At 41.6% G+C, this 14,604-nt stretch overlaps 1 protein-coding gene across 8 annotated transcripts in view; it reads right to left on the minus strand.

Annotated features, from left to right (window-relative positions):
- The window catches only part of CNOT1 (CCR4-NOT transcription complex subunit 1), a 164,662-nt gene that overhangs the window by 43,057 nt on the left and 107,001 nt on the right, over nt 1-14,604 (minus strand). For all 8 annotated transcript variants that reach the window (XM_034425696.3, XM_060681493.2, XM_034425699.3 and 5 more), the window contains exons 30-33: nt 13,863-13,993; nt 13,475-13,771; nt 11,161-11,301; nt 10,976-11,080 (exon numbers count right to left, since the gene is read on the minus strand). In XM_034425696.3, the coding sequence (XP_034281587.1) occupies nt 10,976-11,080; nt 11,161-11,301; nt 13,475-13,771; nt 13,863-13,993 (674 nt within the window). The remainder of the gene's footprint in view (nt 1-10,975; nt 11,081-11,160; nt 11,302-13,474; nt 13,772-13,862; nt 13,994-14,604) is intronic.

A 14,604-nucleotide genomic window follows, 5' to 3' on the forward strand; every position in this document is an offset into this window, starting at 1 on the left:
TGGTTATATGGCCACCAGTCTATAGAAGTAACTTGTTCCATCAATTCTTCCCTTGTTTTAAGATTCCCTCCCCCATCTAATAATTCATTGTATCTGACTGTTTTACCCATTTCTAATACATTTGGATATATTATCCATGGTGGAAAGCCATCTCGGAATTTTCCTATAGTGCTTCTGTCTCATCTCTCCCCATATTTGTATCAAGATCTCCCTTATTTTATGCCTATGGAAATAAGTTTTCATCTTCTTCCCAGTATCCCAGAGATATGCATGCCAACCCTTCTGGAGATCATGCCCTTCTAAAGTTAACAGTCTTTTATTTCTCAGGGTTGCCCAATCTTTCAGCCATATTAGGTTTGCAGCTTTTTGATATAACTCCCATTTAGGTAATCCGAAACCCTCTCTTTCCTTCTTGTCCTGTAAATTCCTAATTGCTATTCTTGGTTTCTTTCCCTCCCAAATAAATTTTCTGATGATGCTATTGAGCTCCAAAAATTTTTTTTAATCTAATTTAACAGGGACCGTTTGGAATAGATACAATAACTTGGGTAATATGCTCATTTTTATTGCCGCAATTCTACCTAATAATGATATCTGTAGTCTTCCCCACTTTTCTAGATCCTGTTTAATATTTCTAATCAATGGTAAATAATTATCCTCTCTGAGGGCCGAGCACCTTGATGAAATCCACACTCAAGGTATTCTTGGCGGTTTGGATCTCCATTGATTCTTCCAGTGCTTTTTTTCTTACCTCCGTCATATTTTTTGTTAATAATTTAGTTTTGGATTTATTTAATTTAAGGCCTGCTACCTCTCCGTAATTGCCCAATTCTTCCAAAATTTTAGTGCCTGATTCTAATGGTTCTTCCATGATTAATACCACATTATCTGCGAATGCCTGTGTCTTATATATCTCTTTTCTGATTGTTAAACCCTTTATTTCATTATTGTTCCTAATCTTTCTCAAAAGTACTTCTAGTGCTAAAATAAATAAAAGTGGGGACAGAGGGCACCCTTGTCGGACCCCTTTTCTAATTTGGAAAGCCTTAGTTAATTCTCCATTCAGTAATATGTTAGCCTTTTGTTTTTGATAGATTGTGGATATCGTATTGACAAAATTTGATCCGAATTCCATTTGGATAATTTGTTGTTTCATAAATTGCCAATTAAGATTGTCGAATGCCTTTTGGGCGTCGACAAAGACCAATGCCATTTCTTTGTTCGGGTGTTCCTCATAGTATTCCAATATGTCTATTATCATCCTTGTATTATTCCTGATTTGCCTCCCAGGGAGGAATCCATTTTGATCACTGTGTATTAATTTATTCAAAATTATTTTTAGCCTTCCTGCTAAGATGCCCATATAAATTTTGTAGTCCGTATTCAGGAGGGAGATCGGTCTATAATTTTTAATTAATTTTGGGTCTTCTCCTTCTTTTTGGAGGAGAGTAATGGCGACTATGGCGAGAGTAATCTGACTATGGCAGATGGGGGGGGGGGGAAATCCACCAGGGTCAGAGCCGTACCCGGCACAGGGTAACCATTTGGGGGGTAACGATTTGGGGGGTTACCCTGTGCCCGGCACAGGGTAACGATTTGGGGGGCACTGGACGAGGGATTGGGAAAGAGATGGGGGACGATATCTATGAGGGTTGTACCATCGGCACGGTAGATGGGAGGGGCAGATATGACGGGAGCAGGGGACCATATCAGGTGTTGGGGGCTCGCACTCGCTGTCTGAGAGCAATTGCTTGCCCCAGTCCCCAAGGCTCCGCTCGGATACTAGGTGGCTTATATACTCAGGATCTGGGCCTTCGGCTGATGCTGTGCAACGCCAGGTTCGTGGTCAATAAGGCCCCCCTCATTCACGATCTTATTCAAGAGAGAGGAGCGGACCTGGCGGGTATTACGGAGACCTGGTTGGCTCTGGAGGGTGGCGTCCTTCTGGTTGAAATGTGCCCACCAGGCTTCAGAGCATTCCATCAGCCAAGGGTCCAGGGGAGGGGCGGGGGGATGGCGGTTATTATTAATGAGGATCTGGGTCCGAGGGAGACCACTGTGCCTCAGATAGCCAGATGTGAGTCCCTCCTTGTGAGGTGGGGCCGTGGGGTTCAGATGGGCTTGCTGCTTATGTACCTGGCTCCCTGCCGCATGGCAACAGCCCTACCTGAGCTACTCGACGTGATAGCCACGGTGGCAGTAGAAACACCCAGGCTTTTAGTCATGGGTGATTTCAACTTGCCATCTGCTGGTGAAACGTCTGAGGTGGCTCAGGAGTTCATGGCTTCCATGACGGCCATGGACCTAACCCAGTTAGTTCATGGCCCTACTCACAGGGGAGGTCACACTCTGGACTTGATTTTTGTCTCTGGCCAGTGGTTGAGTGGTCTTGTTATAGGGGGCATAGACATGGAACCCTTGTCATGGACTGACCACTCACTCCTTCACCTAGATCTTCGAACCGCGACCCGTCGCCGCAGGGAGGCGGACCCAATTAGATGGATCCTGATAGGTTCCAGACGGAGCTTGGGCCATTTCCTGAGGATCTAGCACATGACTCGGCCGAGGACCGGGTAACCACCTGGGATCGGGCGGCTGGTGGGGCCTTGGACCGAGTCATGACTTTGCGGCCTCTGACCCGGTGCCGATCATGTGCGGCTCCTTGGTTTACTGAGGAGCTGAGGGAAATGAAGTGCCGGAAAAGACGCCTGGAGAGTGGTTGGAGGGCCAGTCTCGCTGAATCTGATCGAACACTGGTAAGGTCGCATATTAAGGCCTACTGAGTGGCGATAAAGACGGCAAAGTTTAATTACTTTTCCGCCTCTATTGCGTCATCAGGGAATCGTCCGGTCACCCGTTTAGGGTGACCCGCTCCCTGCTCCATCCAGGAGTGCGGGAGGATCCCTTAGAAGGCAGGGTGGAGGATTTCGGACAATACCTGTATGACAAAATCGCTCAGATCCGGGGGGATTTGGACTCTGACTGGGTAGATCAGGGCAGGGTGACGAGGAACAGTCTTGAGAATGTTATCTGGGAGGAGTTTGATGCTGTGACTCACGATGATGTGGACAGGATTTTGGGGAGACTTAGTGCGGCCACATGTTTACTGGACCCGTGTCCCTCCTGGTTGGTACTGGCTTCCCGGGAGGTTAAACGAGGCTGGCTCCAGGGCGTTATTAATGCTTCGTTGAGTGAGGGTCACTTCCCCGCTGCCCTCAAAGAGGTGGTGGTGAGGCCTCTCCTCAAGAAGCCATCCCTGGATCCGGCAATATTGGCTAACTATCGTCCTGTCTCCAACCTTCGCTTTATTGTGAAGGTTATTGAGAGTGTGGTCACGCGACAGTTCCCACAATTCCTGGAGGAAACATCTTATCTAGATCCGTTCCAGTCGGGTTTCAGGTCTGGGCACAGCACGGAAACGGCATTGGTCGCGTTGGTTGATGATCTCTGGAGGGCTCGGGACAGGGGTTGTTCCTCTGTTCTGGTCCTGTTAGATCTCTCAGCGGCTTTTGATACCATCGACCATGGTATCATGCTGCATCGGCTGGAAGAGTTGGGGGTGGGAGGCACTGTGTTGCGGTGGTTCTCCTCCTTTCTCTCCGATCGGTCGCAGTTTGTGTTGGCAGGGGGGCAGAGGTCGACCTTGAGGCCTCTCATCTGTGGAGTGCCGCAGGGATCGGTCCTCTCGCCCCTTCTGTTCAACATTTATGTGAAGCTGCTGGGTGAGATCATCCGTGGCTTTGGGGTGAGATACCACCAGTACGCTGATGACACCCAGCTGTACATCTCCACCCCAGGCCACCCCAACAATGCCCTTGAAGTGATGTCCCAGTGCCTGGAGGCTGTGCGGATCTGGATGGGGAGGAACAGGCTCAAGCTCAATCCTTCCAAGACTGAGTGGCTGTGGTTCCTGGCATCCCGATATAGTCAGCTGACTCCATCACTGACTATTGGGGGCGAGTCTTTGGCCCCCACTGAAAGGGCTCGCAATCTGGGAGTCCTCCTGGATAGGCAGCTGTCTTTGGAGGAACATCTGATGGCTGTTACCAGGGGGACCTTCTGTCAGGTTCGCCTGATTCGCCAGTTGCGGTCCTTTCTCGATCGGGATTCCTTGTGCACAGTCACTCACGCCCTCGTCACCTCTCGCCTTGACTACTGCAATGCTCTCTACATGGGGCTCCCCTTGAAGAGCATCCGGAGGCTCCAACTGGTCCAGAACGCAGCAGCGCGGGTAGTGATGGGAGCAACATGGCGCTCCCATGTAACACCGCTCCTGCGCGAGCTGCACTGGCTCCCGGTGGTCTTCCGGGTGCGCTTCAAGGTGTTGGTTATCACCTTTAAAGCGCTCCATGGCATAGGGCCTAGCTATCTGCAAGACCACCTGCTGCTACCGACGACCTCCCATCGACCCGTGCGCTCCCACAGAGAGGGCCGCCTCAGGGTGCCATCAGCCAAACAATGTAGGCTGGTGGCCCCCAGGGGGAGGGCCTTCTCTGTGGGGCTCCTACCCTCTGGAATCAGTTGCCCCCTGAGATATGGAGAATCCATGACCTCAATGCCTTCCGTTGTGCCCTTAAAACCCATCTTTTCCAGCAAGCCGGGCTGGTTTAAGAAGAAATTTTTAAATTCTTTTAATCAGTTTGTGACTTCTTAACTTTCGGGCCAAATTTATATATATTTTTAACTGTTTTTAATATTTGTATTCTATGTTCTTATCTTGGCTGTACACCGCCCTGAGTCCTCAGGGAGAAGGGCGGTATATAAATTGGAAATTAAATTAAATTAAATTAAATTAAATATACGCCTCTCTCCATGATTCTGGAATTTTGGATTCTGTTAGGGCCTCATTATAAATTTCTAACAGCTTTGGTAATAAAATTTCCTCCAAATCCGAATTTTTATAGAATTCCCCTGGAAGTCCATCTGGGCCTGGGGATTTGTTCTTTTTAAGTTTTGATATTACCGTCCTTAATTCTGTCATCGATATTTCTTTATTAAGTATTTCTTTATCCTCTTCCCTGATCTTTGGGAAACTTTCTTTTGACAAGTATTGGACCACCTTTTCATTGGGAATTTGTTCTTCCGCATACAGAGCCGCATAATACTCTCGGGCAATCTCCAATTTATCTTCCTGTTTATTGTTAAGGTGGCCTTGTGGGTCTTCCAATTGATGAATTATGCCTTTCTCTTTTTCTTTTTTTAACCTGTAGAACAGCCACCTGCCCGGTTTGTTTGCATTTTCAAAATAATATTGTTTGGTTTGTTTCATTTTGTACGCCAATTCCTCTTGATCGATAATATTTAATTTGTGCCGTATAACCATCCAATTTTATTTAACAACCTTATTATCTGGTTTTTGTTGTAGTTCCCTCTCAGCTTTCCCTAATTCTTCTATCAGTGCCTTCTGCCTCTCTCTTCTTTCCTTATTCCTATGTGCACTATACGATATTGCTAGTCCTCTTATGTGCGCTTTCATTGTATCCCATATGATACCTCGAGATGTTACTTCCTTTTCATTTACTTCAAAAAATAGATTTAATTCTTTTTTTACTTTCTCAACATTTTGCTTGTCCTTTAGAAATTGATTATTTAATCTCCATCTTGTATTTCTTCTCTTGTGCGTACATTCCCATTTAACCTCTAATGGATTATGGTCTGCCCAAATGTTGGGCATAATTTCTGTTGACTTAATATCTAACCCTATATCTCTGCTTACCCACATCATATCAATCCTGGACCAAGATTTTTTAGGATTAGAATAATATGTATACTGCCTCTTATGTGGGTGCAGAACCCGCCAAATATCCACTAGATTGAGTTCTTTTACCATATCAAAAAATGGTTTTGGTAAATTTTTCCTTTTTCTTTTTACCTTTGGTCCCCTTATAGTCTCTATTTGAATCTATTACCCCATTAAAATCACCAATTATGCAAATCTTGCTCTTATCCATCATGCTTAATCTCTCTCCTAATTTTTTATAAAAGTCTCCTAAGTTTTCATTCGGAGCATAAATTGCTGTTAATAAAATTGGATAATTGCCTCTTTTAACTTCCACCATTAATATCCTTCCCTTCGGGTCTGCATATTTTAGTTCGGCTTTTATTTCCTTCTTGATGTACAATGCTACTCCCCTCTTCTTTTTGTCAGCTAGAGATGCATAAAGATTCCCCAATTTCTTATATTCCAAATATTTTTGATTTCCCTTTTTAATATGAACCTCTTGAAGACACACTATATCCATATTTTGTTTAGCTAATTTTGTAAAAAAAAAATTCTCTTTTTGTTATCATTCAGGCCATTTACGTTAATCGAATTTCCAATCATCCATCTCTTAATTCTTGTATACTATCCTAATACTTCTTGACGCGTGTAACTCTTTGTGGTCTTCGGTCTTTCTTTGTCTCTTTACTATCCTTATCTTCCTCCTCCTTTTCCTTCGATGTTCCTTCTTTCTCTCTTTTCTGCTGGGTTGCTTCTTCTTCAGATGTTATCGCCTCTAACTCCTCTTTACTGCTTTGATCCTCTTCAGACGCTCGTAATTGATCCAAGAACTCTTGAGCTGCTACTAAGCTATCTATCCTAACTTTATTCCCTTGCCATGTGATCCACATGCCTTCCGGTAAAATCCACCTAAAGAGAATATTCCTTTTGTTTAATTGAGTAGCCAAAAACCTATAATCTCTCCTTATCTCCCTTACCCTCCTTGGAATTTGTTTCAATATAATTACCTCCTTTCCCTTGTACATGACTGGTTCATCTCTTGCCATACTATAGAAGATATCCTTTACCTTCTTCCTTGCGAATCTTATATGCACCTCCCTTGGCAATTTATTTCTTCGTGCATAATTTGTCTGGATCCTATATGCCTCATCAATTTCCTTTATAATATCCAATTTATCTTGTTGCAACACCTCAGCAATTAATTCCACCATCACCTGGCCCAGATCTTCTTCCTTATCTTCCGCGATGTTTTGGAAACCGAGATAGAAGGAGGCTCGATCCATTTCCAATTGGGTAATTGAGTCTGCCAATTCCCTATTCTGTGCCATCAGTTTTTGGTCAACCGTATCTAAATTTTTTTCCTGTTGTTCCATTTTAACTTCCATCTTTTTAATCTTCTGTGTATTGGTTTGTATCGATTCCTGTATACCAATAATTTTTTGATCTAATGCCCTAATATCTGTCTTCAATTCAGTATGGTTACTAGACATTTTTACTTGCATCATAATCATCGTGTCCTGTATTGCTGTCAGTGTTGATTGCATTGCTTGCATTGTGGGTATCATTCCTGATTTATCCATTTTAGAGAGACCTTCAGTCGATTTCTGTATAGCAGGTGATGTCATTGTGATCGTGGGATTTGAGGGTGTTTTCTTTCCTGTTTTTGTCACCGTGGATGAGAGGCTCGTCATCTCCTTTAATACCTTTTTCTGTTTTCTTATTATCTTTTCAATGTTTTTCCAGATTGTCATCCACCAATATTTAACTGCCTCTATCAAATGTATTTATATTAAATCGTTCCCTCCCGTTCCACTATTCAATATTGTTTAGTAATACAATAATTCAGATTTTTATCCATTGCACAAATCTATCTTGTAATAAGTCACTTATTAATCAATTAATATTTAAACTAATTTGAACTAAGATAACCTTCTCACCTGCTATCACTACTTAAGCAAATGAGCCTTACCTATCCTTATTTAACACTTAAGCACTGATTACTTTCTAATATATCTTGAGTAATCTAAATATACATATAAATAATTAATTATGCAATCTCAATATTCAATATTTTAAGTTATAAAAAGCTAAATGTTTGGGGTTTTAAATCGGCCAAATCTATGTAATTATTTTAATTTTTAATTACTGTTGTGTGTTGTGTTTTTAAATTGGCTGTACACCGCCCTGAGTCCTTCGGGAGAAGGGCGGTATAGAAATAAAATTATTTATTTATTTATTTATTTATTTAATCAAAATTAAGAATCAATAATTGAAAGAAGAAGAAAGGAAGAGAAGAAAAAATCCAATTATAGAATATATAAGATTATAGAGTATATAAATTCCTTAATAAAAAAAATCTTAAAAGTACTTAATAAATTTTAAATAAGTTCACAATTAATTTAGATTATCTGAAATGGAATATGTAATATATATAATGTTGATATAGATATATAATTGTAGATATATAGATTTTCTAATGTTTTTTGTTGTTGTTATTTGCCCAAGTCGTTAATTAATTGATTGCTCAATAACTTCTCTCAATCATAAAAGAGCAAAAGGGAAAAGCAACCAAAAATATAAAAAAGTTCTTTTACAATGATGCAGCAGGCACGCTTTGCTGTATAATCCGCTTCGCGTTGCTCTTAAGTTCAATCACTCTCCATTTGCATTGTCATTCAGATTTCATCAGCCATGTTATCTTCCCCAAGTGCTCCTTCTCACTCTCTCAGCTCAAGACAGTCTTATTATTAGTCCTGACAATTGCCGCACTTCCAAAATCCAGTTTCCTTTATTCAAATAGTCTATTCCACACTCTTAGCTTTCGAAGTTTATTTGCTCAAAACAAAATATCAATCCAATCCCCTGGCCGTCTCCCGTTCTAAAAGTATCCTCACTCATACCAGCTCGTCTGCGATCTTGCCTCCCACCGATCTCCTCCAGCCTCACAATCGCCGCCAATTCCTTGCAAGTTCTTATTACTTCTACTGACCCTGACAACAAAGAGCTTTTAGTGTGTCCTTGGATGTCAGAGATAAAAAGAAACCACCCAGAATTAAATCTATGGGGAAAGATGCTGGTTTCCAACAAGAAAAAGTGAAACCCTCTCAGATGCAGCCATAAAAGCTAAGCAGTAAACACTGCCTGGAGGCTTGGGGATCAGCATCCAGGTAGAGAGGGGGGCGCTCTCTCTCTCTCCCTCTCCCATCTCACTTATTGACTGGCTAACAGATTTGATTTATATGCTGCTCCATTCTAAACACTCTTGAATGTCTTACAAATATTAGCATAAAATTAAAGTATAAAAGTTGTTACATAGGCAACAAGGCCATAAATTGCCATAATTTGGGCAGCCTCCTCCACCCCATGCTCCTCTGAACAACCATATTTTCACAGCTGTTTGAAAAATTAATACAAAGGGGATAGTCCAAGTATCTGGGTGCAGGCTGCTTCAGAGGCAGTGAGATGAGGTTCACTGAGAAGTCTGGAGCCTGAAATCCCTGCAAGCCCTCAAATATGGAGTCCTCAGAAGCCCCCAGAAGCCCCCAAACAACCATATATATAGCATCCTCAACTGGCAGCTATTTACCACTATATGAAAATCTAAAATCCAAGCTTTTACTAGAGATCGCCGAAATATGCTCAGTTTTGCAAAGAAACTTGGTATTCATAAGGAATGAATACTGGGTTCGTTGACAAACGTATCTATGAAATTAGACTGAAGCTTGCAACCGCAGCCTCTTTCTGCCTGGTCTCAACTCAAGGCCCAGATGATAGGAATAGCAATAGCACTTAGACTTATATACTGCTTCGTAGTGCTTTTGCAGCCCTCTCTAAGCGGTTTACCGAATCAGCCTATTGCCCCCAACAATCTGGGTCCTCATTTTACCCACCTCAGAAGGATGGAAGGCTGAGTCAACCTTGAGCTGGTGAGATCTGAACTGCTGAACTGCAGCTAGCAGTCAGCTGAAGTACTGTAGCCTGCAATACTGCACTCTAACCACTGTGCCACCTTGGCTCTTGATAGAATGGCTGAAGCTGCTGACCAGTCTGCAATACATCTATCCTAGCCCAGAAATCGGACATCTTCCCCAACCATCTGTTGTGAACAGATTGATTTCTCAGAACTGCAGAGATGACTGCAGTTCCTTTAAGGCATTCCTTCCTAGGCATTCAACGGTGCTCTGGAGTTTCCCAACAATTTGGAGGTCAGTTTTATTGATCACCTAATCAACTGTTGGGAAAGGGAGACCTCCACAGTAAGGGCAGCAATACCTCTCCTTCCTTACCGTCTTACTGTGATGAAAGAACAGGTCAGAACATCCATTGTGCAGCTATCGCAACCTACACTTGTTCACATCACACTGAAGGTTACATTAGAGACTGATTTTATAGTATACAGTAAATTGAATGTATATATGTATATAATATTCAGACAGAATTTGGACAACGTTCTGTCAGGGATTCTTTCAGAGAGTCTTGCATTAAATAGGGATCTAGATTTGAAGGCAAAAAGGCCCCTTCCAACTAGGATTCTACAAACATCTTTCCGATTAAGAAAGACATAGAGCTCGTGTTGTCTTCTACTGATCTCCCCATGTTATGGTAAAATTGAGCTTTGATGACAAGGCTGAAGCCATTTGAAACTGGATCCCCTGAGGAGTTCAAATAAAATGTCTGATATGGTCAATATACGAGAAGATGCTTCATGATTTCCAAGAACATTGTACTACTTTATATTTGCATATCTATAAATCCACTTTCCTTAGACAATTGCCTAAGGGAAGGTAGCCTTGTACTTAACCTAATATAAAAAACGTACAATGAGGTCAGAATTCAAAGTCCAAGGAAAGAGAAGACAAGACATGATTATCCTGGGCTACTGTAGCTGAAAGTAGCCTGGCCACTTAAGGAACAATTTATCCTTAGTTTCCCACTCTCTTGTTAGCTTGGGGATGCAGCACTATTGCTCACTGGGGCAGATGCAAAGCTGTAATGATTTCTTCTTGAATTGTCTTGAAATGAAATTCTACCTGATTTCTAAAAGACAAATTTAACTGAAAACAACTTTTTGATATACAGACAACCAAAAATACATGCGATACTAAAAATGTAAAAAAGTAATGTACAATACAATATCATGTCCAAAATATATGTAGGTGAGCAATTTTACTTGACACCTCTACTTGGCACCCAGTAGTTTTGTGCTTACAGGTTGAAGACTTCAAGATATTTTGCAGGACTCTCATTTCTCACCTTCAATCTGATCTGTTCTGGCATCCGCTCAGCTTGGTAAGTCAAAACTACAGGATCACAATACCTGCGGCCCTCTTGCCGGGCATGTTTTCGGAGCTCAAATTCCTATTAAGGAAAAAAGACAGAGGTGAATGACAGGAGGATTACATAGGATTGCCAGAGCCATAAACCAACCAGGTACTTACAGTTGCCAGCCTCTTGTCCATTTCAGGACCTGCTTTTTCCACTGCTGTTTTCTGAATGAAGCAGCAGGCCAATTCACAGTTATCTTGAGCCAACTGGGCTGCAGCCTGCTCCATCATCTCCCTCTGCTGTGGTGAAGCTGCCTGTTAAAAACTCAGACATTAGAAGGGGATGGTGCCCATTTTACAGACTTCAAAATTAAATCTGTAAGATAACTGATTTTGATCTGTAAGAAGTTTTCAATGACACACTCCATCTATTTTTCTCTGGCAAACAGGAAATCCTATTTTTTTTTTAAATTTGATTTATATGCCGCCCTTCTCCGAAGACTCAGGGTGGCTTACAATGTGCTCAGCAATAGCCTTCATCCTTTTGTATATTTATACAAAGTCAGCTTATTGCCCCCACAAACTGGGTCCTCATTTCACCTACCTTAGAAAGGATGGAAGGCTGAGTCAACCTTGAGCCTTGGCAAGATTCGAACCCTGCAGTAATTGCAGGCAGCTGGTCTTAATAAGCTTAATAACAGGGTGCCTTAAACCCCTGTACTACCAAGGCTCTTATTTGCAAATGAACATTTTTTCCTCTGCTATTACTTCTAATTTTGCTCAAATCTATCAAATTTTACATAGGCCCAGTATCAAAACACAACCCATGGTCTTCATGCAAAACTCATTAGTTGTAACTTCAAAGCAGTGCCTATTTTCTATGTAGCCACCAAACCATGCCAGAAACATTTCAAAACCATATTTGCGCTATCACAAACTGCTCCCAAACTGGATGATTTACTTTCAGAAACCAGCAGAGCTGCCAGAGCAATGGACTTCAAAGGACGAACAGAATGATCTTTTCCTGAAATGGTAGGATGTGCATACTGTTGCCATATATTTCCTTTAAATATAAATTGCCTGCGTGCCGAATTTCATTTATTAAATAGCCATACCAAATTCTCAGATATACACATGAATTTATATGCAACAGCTACATGTTCTGCATTTCTTAATCTGAGTTTGTCGCACACTTGAAGAAATTAGACTTATTTATTTATTTATTAGTCCAATTTATATGCCGCCCTTCTCCGTAGACTCAGGGTGGCTTACAATGCATTATAGCAATAGCCTGCATACTTTTATGTATATACCTGCTTATTAGGGCTTTCGCCCCCCCTCCCCCAAGCAGTATTGTTCTATACAAAGATGGTTTATTGCCCCCACAATCCGAGTCCTCAATTTACCTACCTCGAAAGGATGGAAGGCTGAGTCAACCTTGAGCCTGGTAGATTTGAACTCACACTAATTGCAGGCAGCTGGCAGCTAAGTGCTAGCACTCAACAGCACTTAGTCCGCTGCACCACCGAGGCTCTTAACTTCATGGGAAAATTGAATTGTATGCCATCAATATATTGAATTATGATTTAATTCTAACATTCCCAGCATAAAATTATTTCAGGATTTTCTGATTCTCAATAAATTTCATCAGATGTAAGTATTAATTGAGATTTTCTTTAGAAATTATTTTAGCACAAAATACATTTGGCTTGGATCCAAACAATACATATTTCTCCTTCACTTCTGATGTAGCTTCAAAGAAGATTCAAGCTTTTCCTTCCATTTGTGATTAACTGCTGTCACCCTCTTGCTCAAATGCAGGACACTATGGTTAATCTTATGATTTGTTTCTAACAAATTAAATCTACTCTAAGAGATATGTTTCAATAAACCACAATCTAAATTCTGCATGCTATTTGAATTTTAAATTGTAGCTAATTTTAACAGCTTCCTGGAATCATTGCACTTTTAAAGAATTCCACTTAAGTATGCATTCATCAGACATGCAATCTTATCAGATTGGTACATACAATACACTTACCCTGAAGCTCTCAGAGCAGAGAAATATGGATTTAACATTAGGTCTTCCTCATGTATAGGGTTTTACGCAACCTCCACCCCATCTTTTGTGGTGGTGGGATTTTCTCTTATTTTTATGCAAATTTTATATCCTGTGTGCTTTATTTAATTGGGATCTGTCAGACATAGGTAGACAGATATTATTCTGTGGCTTACATATCTGGCTATTTACATTTGATGAGTCTAAGACAGGATGAAACAAATCATATGGTGTTCCTTGGTGGCCAATCTCATTCTCTGAAATACCTTTGAAAGTATCAATGTAAGTATCAATATTTCTTCATGTAAGAAATATTGACCTGAACATTCAAATAATTCCTAAAAATGTTAAAATATAATGCCAAATCTACATCCTAAAAATGCTTTCAACTCCCTTTGCTCCAGCCTTCCTTGTGAACAACACACCTACCCGCAACGCAGTGGCAAAGCTGTTCTTCAGGTTGGTCGCAATGCTCATCAGCAAGGGCTCCCTGCAGGTAATCATGGCCATGCCAGCCGTCAGGTTCCGCATCATATGATGTGCTGCCACACGCATGCGTGACTCTTCTGAATCCAGCGCAAAATCCTTCCTCACTATCTGTTCACAAGTAGTCATGGCAATTTTAATTGAACGATCCACTACTGGATGAACCAGTTCTTGAACTGCACGCTCTATGGCTTGGCGCACACACTGCTTTAACTGTGGATGGGCTTGGAACAAGGGAATCTGAAAAGAGAACAGTTGTTACAATCTCTAGCTTTAACACCAATACAAACAAGTAACACCCACTCCAGCCCACAGGAGAGCTGATACTTACAGTCGGGTTTAGAGTAATGTGTGGAGCTAACCCTCCCAGTGAGTATACGTTGATATCATGGTAACTGTACTGTGGCTGTGGAGGAACAGTAGCTGTGCATGTGGTGCTGGTAGCTGAAGTTGTGGAAGTAGCTAAAAAATTCAAGAGCATAAGATTTTTTTTATTAAACATACATTCAGTAACATAGTTGATGTATTAGGAGCCGTGGTGGCACAGTGGTTAGAATGCAGTACTGCAGGATACTTCTGCTGACTGCCAGCTGCCAGAAGTTTGGCAGTTCAAATCTCACCAGCCTCAAGGTTGACTCAGCCTTCCATCCTTCAGAGGCGGGTAAAATGAGGACCCAGATTGTTGGGGGCAATATGCCGACTCTGTAAACCGCTTAGAGAGGGCTGAAAAGCACTGTGAAGCGGTATATAAGTCTAAGTGCTATTGCTATTATGGGAAATGAAATGCTTCATTAGAGTAACAAAAAAGTCAAGTAAGTGTAATGGAAAACATTGCTCTGCTAAATTTTACCTTTGCATTAGTAAGTATTCTAAAACTAGAATCATTTGGAATACCCACTACATTGAGTAGAAGTCCAAATAAAAGCTATGTTGGGACAATTAGCACTGGCAATGACAATGGGTGGGTTGTCAATAAACTATGTGTGCTTCATAACCATCACCAGAGATGCTTCTTGAAGGACAAGCAGGTGTCACTGGGTGCCTAAATAATTGCACAAGGTTGCCTGTAATAC

Source organism: Pantherophis guttatus, chromosome 11 (genome assembly GCF_059756535.1).
Source record: "Pantherophis guttatus breed Tessera chromosome 11, ASM5975653v1, whole genome shotgun sequence".
Lineage (NCBI taxonomy): Eukaryota > Metazoa > Chordata > Lepidosauria > Squamata > Colubridae > Pantherophis > Pantherophis guttatus.